Raw genomic sequence first — 20,486 nt, 5'->3', positions numbered from 1 at the left:
ATATGTTTTGTATGACCTTAACAATGCTATAATATTTGTATAATGAGTAATATGCATATATATTGTCAAAAACTGGATATTTATGATACTTATAATTTGCACATATTTATTGTATAATCGAGTATACAATGTCATTGACTGCGTACACAATAGTTGAAAATAAGAATTCACATAAAGTACTACATAATCATATGCAATGTATAAATACTGACTTTATGTAGCTTTTTTATATAGAAAGTTCTTTTCGTGATATTCCATAATAGGAAGATGCTTAAAATTATTAGGCGATTAATATAAATTATTTATTCTTTTTATATTACTTTTTATATGGTAAACATTTTGTATAATTTCAAAATAAAGTGCAAAAGACTAACAAGTATCTTTATAAGTGCATTATATGTGTAAATCAAAAGCAGATTGACTATACACATGTATGTATATGAACTGATAAGTGTCATTCAACAAGTGCATTTAACAAAAATAAATCTTTCGTTATAGCTTATAATGTATAGTATATATACTTTATAACAGAAATCATACTATACTTGCAACAATTACTTGCGGAAAATTCCTAAAACTCGTAGCGACGGAAACAATACTAATTAAAAATCTTTCATGGCGTTACACATCTTCAAACAAATTCGCATTAAACGGTGTTCAATCACAATTCACGTGATATTTACAAAACTGGATATGAGGAAAATACATTTATCTAGATATCTGTGCGGTTAATTAAAACAAGTTTGAATGATTTGAAAAAAAATTCTTTTGTTCATCGCAAAATAATATATGTTTACACCATTTAATATCTATGTTATTGCAATGATGTATATAATTGCGATAAGATAAATACAGCAGTAAATATTGCGTCGCGATTATCTGTCATCAGATGATTATATTACACATTTCGAGATAAAGAGATAGAAAGAAGGCAATACAGTTTATCAGAAGGCAATACAGATTTCAAACTCTGTATTTTGCTCATTATCCAAAATTGCCCGTCATGTTTTACATACCGAATATATTGTATTATATTTATATGTATATGCAAATGTCACATTGCAGAGTAGCGATGGCAAAAAAGCATCGAAGAGAAATACCTTGAATATATAAGACGTTCGAACTAATTTTTATCGAACTATATTACAGAAGAATAACTTACATTGCACACACTGTTTCTATTTCAACAAATACTACAGGGAAATCGCAGTTTTTCAGTAACGCAAAGTAATATTTCGTTTATACTATGGTCAATAACCGCTATGAAAATCGGCTAAATCGTCTTTAAATTATCCACCGCTAAACAGTAGAATTCATCAACTGATCTTTATAAATACATATATTACATATTAAAATATGAAGGTACGCGAAGATTGTTACACATCATTTATCGAATCGTTTAATATTACTTTCATATGAGAAAGGAATGATCATTTAATATTAGTGTATGCCGTTCTGTACGAAATCCACTTTAAGGAAAATACAGTGCCGTTTTCGCAGCCTTCTCGGCGCTACAGTTATTTATGTGTCGTTTCGTAGTTCTGTTTTTCTTTTTCCTTTCTTTTCTTTAGATCGGGGGAAACACTTTGGGACACTATCTAAGATTACAGCTTTGCTATGTTTAGACTATAAGAGCTTTAGTTTTGGACAACAACAACAATATTCGTGCGGAATTCACTACTTCATGTAATAAAGTAGTAGTTTTTCTCTCGATGAAACGATATATAATATATTTATAAATGTAACACCCGATATATTAGCTTGTTACAACACACTAGCCATGCAAAGAGATACCGTACCGTCCGCACGGTTCGTATGTAAAAGTAGTGGATATATCGTACAACAGCAATCAATTAGTCGCGTGAATATTCTTCAACGATTCGCCTTTTATAATTGTGTGTGTATTTATATATTAATCAATAAATATCGGCTCTTTCGCGTGATTATACTTACACGGTATTCACTTCTTTTTTTCATCAACTTCTTTTTAATCCTAATAAAGCGTTTGTATTACACAATCGCGTTCTGGCAGTTGACGGACTTTCATCGAACCATCTGCTCCACACGAAAACAATCGACCTGCGGAATCCACGTGTAACTGGGTAACGCCCTGGTAACAATAAATTGTAACATTAGATCTCCATGTCATACGGATCAGTAATGGTAATATTGCAGTACCTGTCCTATGTTTTTGAAGAAACTAGATCGTGGATGCTCGCTGGGAAACGAGTAGAGGAGAGAATGGACGGTCAAACCCCATATCTGTGGACAAGATGTTCGCTTATTACCACATATGAACAGAGACATATGTGATCCTTCATCGAGAAATCATAATTTGAAGATGTAATGACTTGCTTTACCTTGATATCACCATCACCTGCCCCGCTAACGAAAAATTCCTCGTGCGGATCGAGCGCTAGACACTTGATAGCTGACTCATGCGCCTGGAATCTCTGCCTTTGTTGCCGTTGTCGCACGTCGAATATATTAATGTCGCCTTTCTTGCCGCCGCTAATAAGCAGCTGATGTTGCGGTGCCAGGATCAACGCGCTGGCTCCTTGCTCGTGACACATGAAACCTAACGAAATGCAATTATAAAATTACAGTAAGGATACTAGAAAGAATCCTATTATTTGTCAATAAATTAATTTTATATGCATCATATTATTCATACCTTGTACGAGAGATTTGTTTTGTGGAAGTAATGTGTCCCACAACGCTACATTTCGTCCTTCCGAGCCATGACCCGCGGTGGCCACAAGACTGCATGCGCCGAGGAAGACGAAATCCGAGGTCACTTTGCTGTGACACTGATAAGTCTGAAATAAATTCAAGTGTTGATAGCGAATGGACATAGTTCGAGCGATACTCTCAATACGTTTCGGACAAATTATTATTTGGTTTCTTACGAAGAATGGTCGAGCTGTTCCTTCTCGGCAGGCCACTTGGAACAGACTCAGATGACCATCGGAATCAGCCACGCCGAATTTGTTGCCATGTTGAGAAAATCGCACGCGGGTCACTTTGGCGAAAGTACCAGGTGCTCTTGGAGTAGCGACTGCTGTCTGATGTCCCCATTCCCATAATGACACAGAACCATCCTGTGATCCGGTTAAGTCTGGTATGTCACATGAAAAAAATATCAAATAAGTTAATTCAAGTTATTTTAAAACTCTCCTGAAATTTCAGTGTGATTGTAAAGAAAGACTCTTGCAATTATTAGGATAATAAGTATACTCACATAGTGGTAAAAGCGGATGGGAAGAGATTCTCCTGATTCCATCGATTTTATGCTTCAGAATCTGTCAGAATAAAATGGACGGTCGATTGAATTTCGGGAGGAAAGAGATTCAGAGACAAAAATATATACATTTATATATAATATTCCAGAGCAGAATTAAATGTAACTTCATGAACATATTCGGCAATATTAAGGTAATAACGGGCACTCTGGGTGTTATGTTAAAAATAGGTTTAATATAATAGAGTTGCATATAATATAAACATGTAGCATGCGTTTCGAACGTTGCAGCGAGTTTCCAGCTAAGGCGATTTGCAACTAGTATTCGGCTGAAAAACTGTTTTTCGACTCAGCTAGCTTGCGAAATTAGCTGTTCTAATGTTTATTTCTACGATTAGCGTTTTGTATGCGAATGTTGAATATGGACATGTACACGAATGTGGGTTCGTATTGTGTAACGAAATATAATGACACCTTCTACGCATCCAAGTTTCATGATGATTCTTGTACTGAGAAAATATAAAAAGCGTGATATAGAAAACTGTATACATTGTATGTGAAAAAAAGGAAGAAATATTTATAATCAATCGAAAAATTTGGATAGTACGTGCATTAGATATTCACATTCCAATCATGTTCATTTAATAAACGTTCAACGTAATACTTGTGATAGAAAGTATTAAGTTGCAATATTTTTAATAAGTAATAAGAAATGGGCTTCATTCGAACACCATAAATAACATCTAGAGGAGCAGATGAAACACCATATTTGCCAATTGAATATACACTGGTTTTTGAGTATACACTCCTTTTTTATGAAACCTTCATATCGTTATTAATTGTTATTATATTGATAACGTAAGCAAAGAAAAATACAAATCAATGTATTGTGCATGTTGCTATGAACTTTTAGATAAAATGATAATGACTAGATAGTTCTAAAAACAGATCTTACAGTTGAAGATGTAAGATCCCAGTTGAAATTGAAGATATATCTGACTTGTAATATGCACGAAGAATTAAAAAATACGCAATAATCAACAATTTTTATTTTTTTAGATTTAGATTTTTTAGATTTTGAATCTTCGTAATAAAATTACAAGTTATGAACTTACGAATCTTCCATATATTACAAATCAGATACCTGCTTTGTGTTACCCAAAGAAAGTTAAACATGAAATTTGCACTAGAATAGACTAGGGTCTGTTAGATGTAAGTCTCACCGGCTTTAACAAGTGTTTGCTCCTATCGGCAACAAATTGACAGAAACGCAGGTCGTGGGAGCCAGGAAAAGCAGGCATCCCCTTCATCTGAGCGAGCGAATGAGCCGCCAGTTCAGTGACGCAGACCAAGTTAGATGTTAGGCAAGCATTGAACAAGCAACATTGTCTCCGTCACCACTTGTGCTACCCTAACCGAGTACATCACATTCGGCACGGTTTTGCAAGGCTTGTTTCGCAATGTTTTTTGTCTTGATGTCTCACTCAAAAAATGATATATAACAAAATTGCCAAAATTTAAATGTTTCTGTTAATTCTTAAGAGATCTCTAAGAGAATTTTTCATCGAACACAAACAAGAAATTTTTTCAATTTTAAATAAATACAAATATGGTAAATTTGTTTTTAAGTTTATCATGTGAAATGTGAACAAGCCTTGAATTCAACCGTATCCTAATACGTGAGACAGTGCACACTTTGGTCTCTATATATATATATATATATATATATATATATATATATATATATATCATGCAATGAACGATTTATTTATAGTTATAGTTCTTTTGTTGTTAGTGCAAAATATTGTTTCTACACTCGCGTTATTCTGACCATCAATGTATTAGTGTTGCCTAATAATATTATTATCTTTTCATCTTTGTGTCAAAGATGAAATAAGGATATTATTACAATAGACACGCTGTTTAGATGAAGAGATGTTAAATAGACAAATATACAATATAATGCAGGAACTTAGTACACATACGATGATTCTTAGAATATCCTGGATGGATAATACGTTTCCTACTTAAATTGACATTCACGAATAAATTTTGTTAAAAATTCCTGTTATTTTGCTAAAACTTTTGCGGATACTTGCAAGCTGTTAATTTTTATATTAATCTTATATTAATCTATATTCCAGATATTTCCTGTTATAATAAATTAAGCTACATAATTTGATTAATCTCATTAGATATCTCTTGCGTAATAAAGTGATTGCACGTCTTTTACACTCACACACACGCATACACATACATACATACGCATATTAAAACAATGTATAGTGAGATTTACAATTACACTCAAAACAAAAATAAATTCACTCATTCTAAGAAATAATAATGAATATCTAATATAACAAAGAGGGAAAGTGAAATGCATCTTTTATCTTTCTTAGCCTTAAAATAAACTTAACATTCAGAGGTGATATATCAATATTAAATGTAGCACAAATATATAGATAAGAAATTAAAAAAAAGAGAAATAAAATAAAATTTAATTTTTTACATAAATTAATTATTTTGAATTATATTTGCAAGATTCGATTTATTTATAAGATATCTGTTTTAATTTACTTTATGTCTAGAGATTATATCACAATCTCTTTCAACATGTTTCATTAATTTAAAAAAAATTCTGTTAATTTATATTATATATAATTATGTGATTTTTTGTTATTTATTACATAAATTACAATATAATTAACTCACCACGCTCGCGCCACGTCCACTCTGACTGGCTATACCTGAGTGAGGTTGAGGACTATTTTGCTGAGGACTCTGCGCCAACAAAGGACGATCTGCCGCTGTCTGCAAATAATATGTATAAAACACGCAGTTTGTTATTATGCTAATGTAAAAATATTATAAACCGCACCTGTATAACTAAGAAACTGGTTGGAGGTACAGGTTCTGGGTCAGGTTGCTTATTCAAATTGATAATATCGAATTCACATTCATCTTCCAACCATGACGGAAGTTCTAGGAGCAGAGAAATATTCATCTCTTGTACTTCCCGAGGTGTAGCAAGCGCCATTAAACCTGGGTTTACCTATACAATCATCAATCATATCATATTGCTGTTATAATAAATAAAATATTATATTCGAAGCAATTCATTCGAAAATTTCCTTAGAAAGTATTATTATAGTTGGAAAAAAAAGTTAAAAATACCTGATTAAGGCAGAAGGCACTGATGCTATCTTGTTCTTTATGGATGATTCTGACTGGCTCTGGCAGGCTTGTGGTACCACTATCGCTACCTTTATCTTCTCCAGTTCCACGGTGTACATTGTCAACGATTGTGACTGATTGGCTTTCGAGTATCGTCGACAGGGATCTTCGTTTCCCAAATACTGCACGAATAAAAATATCCTGTACCAATTCCTGTCTGACCAAGTAACACCATAGACGATTGGTAGGCGCTGCGGATGCTAATCGCGTGCTGTAATAACATGTAGAAATAGTACAGAAATAACATTTCTTTCATCTCAAATTTTAATTAATAGCAAAATAATTCTTCATAAACAAAATAATTCTCACTTAAATGGTGTATTTCCTTTTTCCAATAACGATCGATATTTATGAATAGCTGGTTTTCCAGGCATAGGAGAAGGATCTGGCGCACAGCCAGGTATATAATTTGCTGGCGGTGGACCTTTAAGTTCTAATTCTTCGCGTAAAGATTCCTGCCATTGCGCAACGATGCCTAGTGTACCATGGATTAGTGGACTACTTACAGGTAATTCTAGAATAACGAACGCATTAATTAATTTGTTGGTATCATCAATATATATTATACACTTATTATTATTTCTAAGATAATGCATTTCATACCTTGCATTTCTATGCCAGCGATAGTCAAAAAATCTTGTAATTGTTGCTGTAATATTTTAACTATTGCTAATCTCATTACGCTCCAACTATAGGAATTAGAGTTACTATGCTCCGTATTATCCTTTGGTTTGCTCTTTGGCTTTGAACCCGTGTCGAATACATCTTCTTCATCGTCTGTAGAATCTAAGTCAGATACTGCGGAATCGGAAGAATCATAATCAATTTCATCTGCATATTCAGTCTCTATGCGTGGCTAAAAAAATATATAAATTAGTTATAATAGTACAATAGATGGAGATGTGAACAATGTGAATGAAATTTCTTCATATTTATTCTCAATATCTATACCTTCATGAGAAAGTAAGAAATCATGCTCATTTGCGGTGAAACAAATTGTTCTCTATATGTAGGCTTATCCTCCTTCATATTTGGTTGTTGACCCGTAAATTGTCCCAATAATTTCATATTCAGTTTGACACGTTGTTTAGTCAATGATGTCATGGTGTTCCACATGCCACTGGCGGTACTTTGAATTTCACTCGTTACACTATCAGTCCGTTCGACGCTGTTCACGTTACCGCCCTGATAAAGAAACGCGCAAATAAAAAAAGCAATATTCACAAAATATGGAATATTAAAAATTAATTGTACCTGGCTACTAGTGGTACTCGCTACGCGCAATAGTTTCTTAACTCCACCGCCGAAGAGACAGGACCACGTATTGTTATCAAAATGTTGTCCCACTAGTCTGTATAAAATATGACTATCGCAACTTGACAGAGCGTAGATGAAAAGACTCATATACGTCGCCACAAAAGCCTCGCAAAGTAAAATATTCAACTTCGGAGTGTCTTCATCTTTTTCCCGAGCTAGCAACGCGCGCAAATTTGTTACACCCGGCCACTTGGAAGGTGAGGTAGTTATACATACACCGTCATCCGTCGAATATCGTCGATGATATCTGTTCGAGGCTACCAAATGACCACCAGAAAACGTTTCCACTTCAGCGACTGCCGGAAAACTGAAAGATGTTCAATGGTAATATACATATGATATTTCGATCAAGGACACTCTGTAATAATTAATAGATTTAATTGATATATGAATATTATGACTCACCTCTCTGGCTGGTGATGTTTCATAACAAATGTGTCCGAATCGCAAAGTGACTGATAAATACAGGCACTAAGCGCCACCGCTAAATCTCTCATGATAAATACCTCGCAATAATGCGTATTTCTGTTAGGTATCGGTGGATTACGTAGTTCTACTAACGTTTGTAGCATATCGTGTGCGAGAGACTACAAAAAACAATATTACATATGAAATGATTGATATGAAAGAGACAAAAGAAAATTAATACAGATTATAACAAACCTGCAGATGTCGAACTGGATCAGCCACAACAGTCTTATTGCATGCGACACTGGCGCTTAATAGAGGTAGGGTAGTGGGGAAAGGAAGAGGACTCAGCAATTGTTGTTGAGTCTTTTCCTGTTGCAATTCCTGCAGCAAAAGTACCAACTCCATTCTTACTGACGCTAGGCCGCCACCCGACGCGCCATGCAACGAACAATATGATAACAATGTCCTCAGCAATGTCTCGTTAGCTAAAAATCACGATATATTAATCAATTCTGTTTTTGTAGACTCTTGTCTTGTAGAAGCTAAAATATTGAATTAATGAAAAGTTTGTTAAATATTGTAGTTTTTTGCAACATTTAATTAAATAACATCGAGATAAAATTAACGCAATCAACCTTTTAGCCATTTCTTCCTTTTCGCAGCTCTCTGTACTTTAGCCTCAAAATCCAATTTTTCCGCCACCAATATTTGGTGCAACGTTGGCTGCTCTCCAGGCTTGTGCGGTGGTACATCATCAACCATACCACCTTCATCTATAAATTAATTTTTATTAATATTAGACATTTAATATTACGATTAATATTACGCGCGCGCTATTTATTTTTTTTAACAGAACGAACACAGAAAATTAATATAACAATATTAAACTATTAATATTTTGATATATACAATCAAAGTGCAAGATTATCGTGATGACAGTTGCTTATGAAGTGTAACGAAAAAACCAATTGTATCACGGAAAAGAAGCAACAATAAGATAGATTCGATAGATTCAATATCTTCGAGTTTTAATGTTAACATTTTTTTTTTTTAAAAGAGTCATTATCAATTTTTATAAATTAACATTTGAAAAATTATTGCTATATTACTCATTACATAAAGTAAAAAAGAAATTTACATTCTGTTACGTTGTTCACGTCTCCGTCTGCATTAGTACTATAGCTGCAAAGTTGCCGTAGTGCGTCTACTTCTCGTTCCAACCACACATAAAGCTGATATCGCAGCTGACCTCCGTCCACTTCAAAACCTGTTGCTAATGTAGATAGTTCTTCCATTAAAATTTTTAAGCAGGCCACAAATTTTAATTGTTGCGCCATGATGTCCAATTGTCCAGCTGATTTTGCCATATCTTCAAAAATATCCAATCATTTTTTTTTATTAACAATATGCATAATTATAACAGAATTAATCTAATTAAAAAGAAGATAAATCTTACTATTATCATTTTCTGATTTCTGCACGGTATCCTGCTCTTTCTTGTCAAGTTTCATACTCATGGGAGGACTATCGGCATCTTCACCTTCCCCTGTCTCATCATCGTCCCAGTTTAATTCTAATTTATCCTCTTCCATGCGTTTACTACTCTGAGACCAATCGAATGACGACGTACTCCAATCTGCAGCAACAGCTGTTTCTAAAAGTTATATTTAACTCATTCAAACTTTTTAATTTACAGAGTTCATTTTATTTAAAATATGATTACACACACACACACACACACACACACACACACACACACACACACACACACACACACACACACACACACACACACACACACACACACACACACACACACACACACACACACACACACACACACACACACACACACACACACACACACACACACACACACACACACGATTTTACAAACCTTTATTATTGTTTATTGCATTTGATTCATTTCCCCAATTAATGATACCGGTATCTATCTGAGCATCTTTAGCTCTCGACTTATTTGGACTGTTCAATAAACCTATTAAAATAAAATATAGATAGAAATATTTCCGATATAAGATAAGATTTAGATTGTCAATCAGTATATAAATATATATATTACTTGGGGAATCGTCACCATTTGTTTCCATAACTTTGTTAGGTAATTTAGATAAAACTTCAAGAGCTAGGGCTGGACAGCCAGCTTTAAAGTGTGCGTGCGCTGTTGTAAAATATAGTTGCCTTTCTAATGGTGTAATGGAATCCTCTAATAATAAGTGTTTATCCAATTGACTCTTCGTCTCTGTGCCGTAACTGAATCCCGAAATCACTACAGAATGTCCTTGCTTGTCTTGCGCAGTGGACGCGATATATTGTCTGATTAACAACGGATGCGTACGAAGATAAACGTAAAAGTTGAAGACGTTTGGATTCGCTAAAACAGAAAATTAAGAATAAAATATTATTTCAACAATTACGTAAAGTACAAAATCGATATTACGTAAAGTACAAGATCGATATTATGTACCTGTTGTTCCTTCTGGCTTATCAGATTCATCGTTATACTGCGGATGCATGTGACCGACATTGGTCAAAAGCAAAGTATTGAGAGAGCCAGAGTAATCTTTCAAAATCCATAGGGCCATGCTACGCAAGAAGGGATCAGGATGCACTTTGCCCATATCCTGATTCTGTCCGTCTTTATCGTAACCTAGGATTTCTTCGTACAACAATCTTCTCATATTAGGAGACGACGTATCATTCTCGTAGAGCCTGGCTATCACCATTGCGAGTTGGATGTCGTTCAGCTTATTTAAGCATACGTCGATGGCATCTTTCAATGCGCCGGCAAGTAAAAAGAATGCGGCCGCATGTTCGAATCGTTGCTTCCCAAGTAGAGCAAAAGCATTTTTCAGAGCCGCTTTCCTCCACCGATTCTCAGCAAAATTATTAGAGAAGAAGGTAGTCATACGTTCGTCCCGTTTATTCCTAAACAGACCCCATACCAGATTCTTCTTTTTCATCGCCAAATAATATACAGCCGCATCTAACGGATCTTGCTTGTCCTGGAAAGCAGCTTTCGCTATTTTCTCCACGCACTTCTTCAATACTGTGTTGCTCCTGATCCACCAACCTACGCCGAGCTCTTTTAATACGGACCACTTTGGTTGACCTTTGGCATAAGATGGAATTAATCCCAGCAATTCCTCCTCAGATTCGGAATGGAATGCCCAGACAAGATTATTCGACGCGACACCCTGTTTCTGGAACTGCGCTCGTTGCGCTAACGGTAAACAGCGTATCAAATAATTGTAATGTTTCATTGCTAAGAGGAATCTGAGGCCGCAATCGTCTAGCGAATCGGTGGATACGGTTTCACCATCCGGAATGCCGGTTAGATTTTCCTTGGCAATCGCGTTCTTCGCCGCATCGATCGCGAATCTTTCAGCGAAATCGACGTTACACGTCGACACGGTATCTGCCAGGGCGAGTAGATGCATCTGATCGAGACTGGAGAGACCCGGAAGATGAGTGTGAGTTAAGAGACGTGACAACAGTCTGCCTTGCCTGGGGCCGAAGTGAGAAATCCCTTGTCTCTCTGGCACAGACGATCGTCTATCTTTCTGTCGCGAACACTCATAATCCTCGTCCAGCATGTCGTCCAAGGAATCTCCTTCGTCGAGGTTGCTATCAAATAGCTCGTTATAATCATGCTTATCTTCATTCTGCTGATGCGGCAAATTCGTTTCTTTGTCGGCCATCAGTAGGGTCCATAACGGGAGCGGAGAGATGGATGTAATTTCCGCATAATCTAGCGTCAATTCCTCCGGAATTTGTGTGGTCGAACCTCTCGGTTCCAGCGGTGACGTTGTGCCCATATAACTTACCGACATTGTTCTCGATCGCGACCAACCGCCACGCTGCTTCACCAGACTTTCGTCATCAGCTCGTAAGGAGCAAGAGCTACCTATACACCGGACGAGGTGCGCCAGTATAGCCTTTACCCATCTGATCTTGCCCGAGTTTAATAACTCCATCAACTGCTTAGGATGATACTGTGGTAAAACTGGACAGGCTATCCTTGACGCTTCGAACAATCCGTAATCCGGCATATAATCGAAGCTCAGGTTCTCGTTTTGTATACCGCGCTTTTTCTTGGCGTCCAACATCGTTAGATTGATACTGCTGACGCGCGACAGATGTGGCATAGAAGACACGTTTGCCAACCGCCTTTGAGACGTCTCGTGCGCCAATGTGCGTAAATCCTCGTCGCGAAGATTTCGACTCGCTTGGAACTCGTCGGACTCTTGATGTTGAAGATTCGAATGGAAGCAGTCGTTCTTTGGATTTGGCTTCCACTGCGAGTACACGTGCATTTCGGAATCCATGCCGACTACCAAGATACCATCTCGCACCCAAGATATCTGCATAGGCAGTGGCGGCAGGCCGTCCGCTGTTGTCAGTTCTATCTTGCGTAGTTTCATCCATCGGATCTCGTCGACGAACTGCGGTTGAGCCAACGATGAAGTCTTTCTCAGTATCGGCCTGTTATTGCTTTGCGATTCTTTCATTGCTTTCATATTAGCCTGTGCTAGATCTGAACACACTGGCGTGAACAACATGATTTTAGAGCCGACGCCCACGGTTAGAATATGCGAACCATCTTCTTTAGATACCCAATCGAGCTGCACCAGATGTTTTTGTGTGAGCGGGCACGTGTTACCGTTCTCTATAATTGATTTCCGCAAAGATTGCAGAGTACTAAACGATGGTACTGCCAACAAGCCGGCCTTTGTGGAATCACCATTCTCTCCATTTCTTGAGGATCTTATATCCTCATGACTGAGAGTCTGCAATACTTGAGTGAGCCGTTGCTTCTTCTGCAGAAATCTACTGTCGTACAAATAGCTGAGATCCAGATGCTGGTCTACCGGTATTCGCGGTAGATGAATATTCTTCAGATGAATCGTGTCTTCTAAAATCCATTCGCTGCCGCCTGTGCTTTCGCATTCATATATAGCCACGCAAAGATTCACATAGCGCGAATCCGGATCGTTTTTCGTCGGACGCGTAAACGATTTTCCATACTTGTAGGCGCAGGCGATGCGTCCGCTATAAGCCGCGCTTATGTTTAATGGCTGGCCAGTAATATCGATAGTGGACTCCTGATCCTTCCTAGTCATTTCCCATTCGCACCATTCATAGTCCAATTTATCATCCGTTCTCTTTGTCACTTTGCATTTCCAAAAGCGTACAGTGCTATCGCTGCACGCTGTCACAATAATATATGGTGCAAAACAGGCGGGATATATCGAGGAGCTACTCAAATGTCCCGCGGCAGGAGCAGCGTGGATCACTTCTACCCCGTCGGGCAACGGCAATTCCTGCGTGCAGACTTTCGTGGTGGTGATAAGAACGTGACTGTTCTGATGGCGGCGAGGTAGGAATGTCGAGTCTAGGTCGGCTTGACTCTCACGACGACTTCGCCCACCAGTTTGACTAGCTCTACGCGATCGTCTGCCTTCCGCGTGGCTCAATCTACCGGGTGTTCCTTCGTCATCTTCGTCTTGTACTAAATGAGAATCTGGCACGTACATCATCGATCCTGACAGACCGGTAGTTTCTGGTTGCGACGCTATTACCAATCGCCACATATGCACAGTGGTGCCCTGCTGTGTACGTTCGAGAACCACTATGTAAAACGGTTCTTCAAAGATTGCCGATTGCTGTAAATCCACCATGGCATCCAACGTGGACTCCATGAGTCCCAGATCATTGGCCGATGTATCTCCAACTTGCTGCTTTTCGTCGCTTCTCTCGCCCGTGATCAATTGTTCCTGGAAGACGTGGAGAAACTGTGTGTTTTGCCAATCGTGAGTGGCGTCGGAAATAGCATCAAGTTGTATAACGCATCCCGGTCTTGCGGTCGATTGCTGAGATACAATCTTTATTCTGTCGTGAATGGAATGTCTGATGCCATCGTCTGATGACATATCTGTTGACAGACTAGCCATGGAATCCATCATCCTGCTTCTTCTCTCGCTAATCGATACTTCCGCCAATAATGTTCTGGCATCGATGACAGCTTGATAGACCCTTAGACACTCTCCGTCGCTAGCTACAAAACAAGCACTAGGAGAGTTGGACAAATTACCTAATGTTGTGCTTGGCAATAACGTTGGTATCCAGGCTACATTACTAAACGCTGATATTTCAGGCGAATTGATACGTGCCAATTCGGAAACTCCACCGCTTTTAGATAGAGGCCCCACAGCATCTACGCGCCACAATATTAGTTCGCTGCAAAAACCAGTGGGTGACATGATGTCCTTGTCCTTGCAAGTATCGTGCTTGGTAGCAAGATTTTCATTAGATTCCATCGATTGAGTACCAGAAAATTCGGGTATATTATGATGGGAAGTAGTTACAAGTAAAGGTAAGACGGGATGGCAAGTGATATCGTTCACACGGAAGCGATGCCCGGAAGCTCTACATGCGTGTCCTATGCTCAACACCTGCGAAAATTTCGTTTTATCCGCAAATGTTAATTGCCATAAATTCAAAGTACCGTTTGAGTGCTTTGACACCATAGAAACGATCGGACTGGGATGAGCCAAGAGATCTGCATCTTGTCCATTTTTGTTATTTTCCAAGGCGTTAACTTCGGTTTTCGTTTGATTTTGATCGTTGGTGTTTTCCATATTTTTCAATAGTTCTTGACCTGCTTTCGAGGTCAAGGTAGATTGTTCTTCGTCTTGTTCGATAAGACTGGGTAAAGGTGTCGCGACTTCACTAGGATCGCTTGTTTTTGTCGAAGATTTTGCAACTTCACGAATATTCAATAAGGGCCCACCGGTATTGTGAGAGTACATTGATACATTATGACTCATTGTCGATGCGTCGCCGAGTGGGAATGCGTTCGGAATACGAGTGGAAAATGAAATTTGTGCCTGTCGGAAAGATCCAGGATGATATTCATCCAACCATTCAATGTGCCAAATCAAAAAGCTTCCGTCTATCGGATGTATCGAGAATAACAAGTCTGGATTGTGATGCCAATCACGTAGTAGTGTTTCTATCTTCGTGTCCAATGAATCTGGCGCGTGATTCATTGTGGATGTTGCATCCGTCGCTATAGAATTGATGGAGGTTGTATTGCTGTAACATATATTTAGAATTTTATATGACAATGCTGATAAAATATTAAAGGAAAATAGATTTTAACAACTCACCTAAGACTGGGATGAGAATGCACGCTGTGAGCTAAACTGTGATGAGATGAGGTAGTATGCGCAGTATGGTGTTCATCACTACTGTGATCTTCTTGACTCATTGATCGGCCGCCGACAATTGGTTTCTGAGCTGTTTGCAGCCGAACTCCTTTCTCTAAAAGAAACATCATTATTAGTAACTTTTTTTTTAACAATTTTCAACATACATGATAGAATCATTCAAATGCATACTTGGTGTACATTCATCTTCAGAATCATGTTCCACATGTTCGGCATGTTCTTGATGTTGCAAGCCTTCCTCTTTTTCTACTACTTTCCGAGTCAACTCCTGTAATATGTTTTCAGCTTGCATGGTGAAGTGCATTTCTTTGTTATTTAGCCAATGTAAGATAAAGTTCGGTTCTCTTTCGGGGTCTCCGGTAATTAGGCTTGGTACTAATGGTATATCTATAACATGAACGTATACTATCCACTGACGATTACCAATATTTCAGTAATATTAAAAAAAATATATGTAATAACATAAAAAAAACATATAAAAATCAAATAAGAATAAAAAATTCTACTTTGTGTATTGCATAATAAACGTTAATATTATACCAGTTTCTGCATTAATACTGGCTGCCAAATGGAAATGCATCCCTGGGTAATGACCAGAAGTTTGATAGTTATTATGAAAATCATGTACGGAATACGTAGATGGAAGCGTTGGTAGAGTCGGTGCCGTATGACCAGCTTGATGTTGCTGTTTAGCATGTCGTCGAATATGAAAACATGTCCTGTAAAACAGAAGTTTTACATACTATTTTACCAAAATTTCGATAAACATACAAAAAAAAATAGAAAAATAGAATTTCTCTTCATTTTAAAATAAGAAAATAACAAATATTATATTCTTCATACTTCATATGTTTGAGCCGTTGCATAAATCGATGTTTGTGCATATTATGATGACGATGTTTGCCATGATGACCGTGCCTGTCAGAGCCTTCAAATTGACTCATATTAGCTAAACCTTCGATTTCAGGCGGTATCGTTTCTGCCCATACTCGACAAATATTATCGCGACATGAAGTAACCAACATATTGGATACAGAGCCTCTAATTTGTGAAAAAAAAAACAGTCCATTAATCGTATTTATTACGTATGTATGCGATTATTATCTTTCTATTACATAAATGTTTAATTCATAATTTGATGAAATTACACATTTCAATTCTATAGAAAAGAATATTTTTAGAAGAAAATTATTTCACTATATTGTTCACACAAATTGCAGCAATTTTCATTTGATTCCGTTGTTGGTTTACTTACTTTGGCATGTATTTACTTGTTTTGCGCCAAGAAAGGTGCGTTACGGCACGTGGGTGTGCAACATAAACAAAACTATAATTGTCACTACCCACGGCTTGAGAAAAACTTGTGTGATCTATGCTTCTTGCTGGAAATACTGAAAATGATGGAAAATCTTACAATAATAACTGCTCAATAAATAAATTGTTAAATATAGAAAGATTATCGGTTTAACTATTCAATAAAAATACATACATTGTTTATTTTCGAACCATATCTTGACTAATCTATCATTCATTCCTGTTGTTGCAAACAGAGTGCCATCGGGACTGAAACTCATAAGATGGACTGGTGTGGCAGTACGACATTTCCACACACAATTCCAACCGCCTGGATCATTTGCAATAGATGTGTCTCCAGGTCCAGGGCTTTCTGCTTCTCCTCCAATTGAGAATGTTACTGCACCGGCTATTAAAAAATAAATCCTTCTTTTAATAACTCAGTAAAATTGTTTTTAAACACAATAAAATGCACATATGTGAAACTCAAACAAAAGAAGCTCGATATTTATAACATCTTCATAATATAAAAGATAACATCTTAAATTATATTTACTTATGTAATAAAACTAATTCAGTTATCTAAAACATGTAATAATTTTGTAACTATAACTATAATAATGTATACTGTAATATTGTGCAATAGCAAAATATATAAATTAAGATGTTTAAAATGGTAAGCTTAAAAATTAAGTAAGCATCTGTTTAAATTATGTTAAAATTAAACTATTTATCTGTTTACAAGTATTATATATAAATAACAATGACAAAATCAAAATTTTAATCGTTACAATACATCAGTTATAGGAAGATTTTATTAAGCTCATTCAAGCATTCATTTCGATTCTCAATTTGAATAAAATATGCAAATGTAATTGCCTTTTGTACTAAATTATAAGTGCAGTGCATTAGCAAAGCAGTGATATGCTAACATGCAGATAACAAATGTTCATTCTCAAAAGGAATGAACTCACGATCCTGAGAAGTATTTGCCGTAACATTATGATTGTTTCCAGTCGTGCTGGCTTCTTCTGTTTGTAATGTTTTCGGCTTTGTAGTTGTAGGTAATATCGCTGTATCAAGTAAAATTTAACAATGACAATCCTAACATTTTGAAATCTAAATAAAATGTATTAAATAAGACAAGAACATGTATCTTATCATTACATATAATTATGCAAGTGAACCTCTAACCATAGAACATTGATATACTTTTAGTAGAATGAGCAAATATCTTATTATTTCACAAGAATCATTTAAAATATAGATTTCATTAAAACAAGAAACAAAACTTACTATGTTCTTCTTGAAACGGCATGATGTTTTGATGCCATAACTGCAACAATTCGCCGCCCGTTAGCAATCTTGTTCCTTCTAAATTCCATGATAAAGATGTGATGTTCGATTCTGTTTGCAGACTTCCTGTTTGAACCCATCTATATTCCAATTGCTGTGACAGAACAAACGGGAAAGATTTAAATGTATTCTTAAATATACATTTAAAAACATAAAATAAAAAGATATTGATACAAACATGTGAACAAGTGCTGTGTATAAGTGGCGTTGGCTCAAAAATGCAGACTTGATTTTCATAAGCTGCGGCTATCTTTCCTGTATCTGTGCTACAGTCCAGACAGCTGATCCTAATGTAATTGTGTACTGCTCCGGGAATTATTTGAACTCGTTCGAAATTATTAGCCAAAATCACAATATTGCAACCAGCTGCATACGCCTGAATGAAATACACAAATCATAATTCACTAAATATTTTCAATTTCATTTTTAAACAGTTTTTATAGATTACTCTAGATTTTTAATCTCAACTTTAATTTTATTCTCTAATACAATATATTATCAGTTTATACGTTTTTCTTGATAAAGATACAATATATTATCAGTTTAAGTGCTTTCATTGATAAAGTAAAGTTTTTTTTAATTACAATTATAGAGGGAAATATCGGTAAGAAAGATCAACATTCTAATTCGCAATGCGTAAACGTTCTTAAAATATCATTCAGAATGATAAAAAGTATATATATATTAATATGTTTTCTTCGTCTATCGAGGAAAACCATGATCTCACGGATATGGACGTCCCACGCTCGCACGCCTAATCAAAGTGTCATTCGATCAGCTGACTTCCATGATGCGTGAATGCGTGTCGACTTTTGCGACCGCGATTGCGTACGCGAAAAATTCCGCTGACGGATTTCCGTATCGGCCGCGAGGCTGGCCGATCGCCAAGGACGCATCGCGTCGCGCCGTATCGGCGCGTTAACAGCAGGGCGATCTTTGTTACGGGGGAGGATGCAACTTACCGTGAAGGATATTCCCTCGACGGAGCCAACGGCGTAGCAGCGATCGCCCGCGTTGCAGGCGCCGCTCAGTATCTGATGACAATTCATGGTATCGCACGCGTCGCACCACACGCGAGAGACGTTAGATCATCGTCCAGACCAGGCGCGAGATCCGTCGCTCCTGTACGACAGCTTGGTGCCGAGAGCTCGGTAGTAGTCGGACGGACGAACGGCGTCGACGTCGACGTCGACGTACAGGCGCCGCACGGTCCGGGCCTCGTCGGGCTGGCACTGCGATGGACGCGTCACGCGCCTCAGATTGACGCGACACGATGATCGTGCGGCCGCGGCGCGGCCATCTTTAAAGCGACGTCCACACAGGCGACATCGTCGCGCCCCGTCGTCACCACGCTGTGCGGATGGTTGACTGTGCGACCGACCACCGGAGGCGGCTTCCGGAGCGCACGCATGCACGAACGATCGTCGCTGCTGCTCGTCGACGGCCCTCCCCTCGTCCCACTCGCATCCCCCCCCCCTACCTCGCATGCGCGCGCGCGCGCGCGTATTGCGAATCGCGCGAATATCGATGCCGGGAGGCGCCGACGACTTTAAGACGGCTCTCACATCGTAAGTCGAGACGGAGAGATAGACGGGGGATGGTACGGATCGTAATGAAATCACGATCTTTTAGAGATGGAAGACGCCGAGAGGATAAATCAACGTTCGAAAGGATTTTAGAAAAATGGACTTTTCATAAATTCTCGTAATATCTCGAACAAATATCGATGATAATCGATCAAATCGAGTAATTTATTCTTTTTATAGATATTTAATATATTGAACTAATAAAGTTTACGGGTGACTCTTCGATTAAATTCTCGATAACTTAATTCTCGGCGATTAATTGAATCGACAGCCGCTGTAAAATTTCCAGCTATACAATTTCTTGTCCCTAATCTAATTCTTTTCTTACTAAACAACTAGAAATCACTTTACTCACCATATGCTAATAATGTGCGTCTTCCTTGTCTTAAAAAGAATGAATTTCGTTCTTTTTTCCTTTCGTTCAAACTAATAATATTGGCAATTCGGAAGATTTGATATTAATTAAATATTGGAAATTCCGAAATGCATTTTTTATATTAAATTTTATATTAAATTTTATATTAAATATTAACTGTAATGCGTGCAGGCACATTTACAGGCAAATACAAAATTCAATAGCTCACGATGCCGTCTCGCAAGCTTTTTTCCTCTAGATTTACTTCGTTAATAACAATGTGAAAATGTGATAAACAACTCTTGCTGCAAAACAACGATAATTAGCGACGCTGAAAGATTAACACGGAGAAAAATAGAAAAAGATTGGTCTAGTGCAGACCTCATGTAGACGTTTATCATAAAGACTTGCTTTGAACGAGACAGGTGAACAACACGTGT

At 37.4% G+C, this 20,486-nt stretch overlaps 1 protein-coding gene across 5 annotated transcripts; it reads right to left on the bottom strand.

The window, feature by feature from the left end:
- Positions 1–79: 79 nt before the first annotated feature.
- On the bottom strand, positions 80–19,532 carry Rbcn-3A (rabconnectin-3 alpha). Of its 5 annotated transcripts, none has more exons than XM_089085592.1 (32): positions 19,068–19,532; positions 18,284–18,481; positions 18,046–18,199; positions 17,724–17,822; positions 16,946–17,158; positions 16,712–16,847; positions 16,300–16,497; positions 15,997–16,175; positions 15,628–15,861; positions 15,397–15,550; positions 10,692–15,322; positions 10,287–10,598; positions 10,101–10,202; positions 9,660–9,857; positions 9,342–9,572; positions 8,839–8,976; positions 8,456–8,688; positions 8,198–8,379; positions 7,730–8,099; positions 7,427–7,660; positions 7,079–7,331; positions 6,785–6,989; positions 6,416–6,686; positions 6,120–6,293; positions 5,954–6,052; positions 4,465–4,551; positions 3,242–3,302; positions 2,910–3,118; positions 2,675–2,819; positions 2,361–2,578; positions 2,179–2,262; positions 80–2,110 (listed from the first exon to the last, which is right to left on the bottom strand). In XM_089085592.1, the coding sequence occupies exons 1-32, from the start codon at positions 19,152–19,154 to the stop codon at positions 1,994–1,996; spliced, it is 10,206 nt and encodes a 3,401-aa protein (XP_088941718.1). In that variant the 5' UTR covers positions 19,155–19,532; the 3' UTR covers positions 80–1,993. The 5 variants fall into 5 exon arrangements, with proteins under 5 accessions (XP_088941718.1, XP_088941719.1, XP_088941720.1 ...); XM_089085593.1 differs by having other exon boundaries at positions 15,628–15,843; XM_089085594.1 differs by lacking the exon at positions 17,724–17,822.
- Between the last annotated feature and the right edge of the window lie 954 nt (positions 19,533–20,486).

The sequence above is a fragment of the Pogonomyrmex barbatus genome, unplaced genomic scaffold (assembly GCF_055798465.1).
Source record: "Pogonomyrmex barbatus isolate J1 unplaced genomic scaffold, ASM5579846v1 scaffold10, whole genome shotgun sequence".
Taxonomy (NCBI): Eukaryota; Metazoa; Arthropoda; class Insecta; order Hymenoptera; family Formicidae; genus Pogonomyrmex; species Pogonomyrmex barbatus.
The sequence above is the reverse complement of the archived record's forward strand: the minus strand, read 5'-3'. Positions and strand labels throughout refer to the sequence as shown.

What these genes read in the sequence shown, in the direction of transcription:
- Rbcn-3A (XM_089085592.1), bottom strand. Translation starts at nt 19,154, where the DNA reads ATGAATTGTCATCAGATACTGAGCGGCGCCTGCAACGCGGGCGATCGC. An exon ending in TGCAATAAACAATAATAAAG is followed by an intron (nt 9,858 to 10,100) that starts GTTTGTAAAATC and finishes TATAACTTTTAG; the next exon opens with AAACAGCTGTTGCTGCAGAT. An exon ending in GCAAACACTTGTTAAAGCCG is followed by an intron (nt 3,303 to 4,464) that starts GTGAGACTTACA and finishes TTATTCTGACAG; the next exon opens with ATTCTGAAGCATAAAATCGA.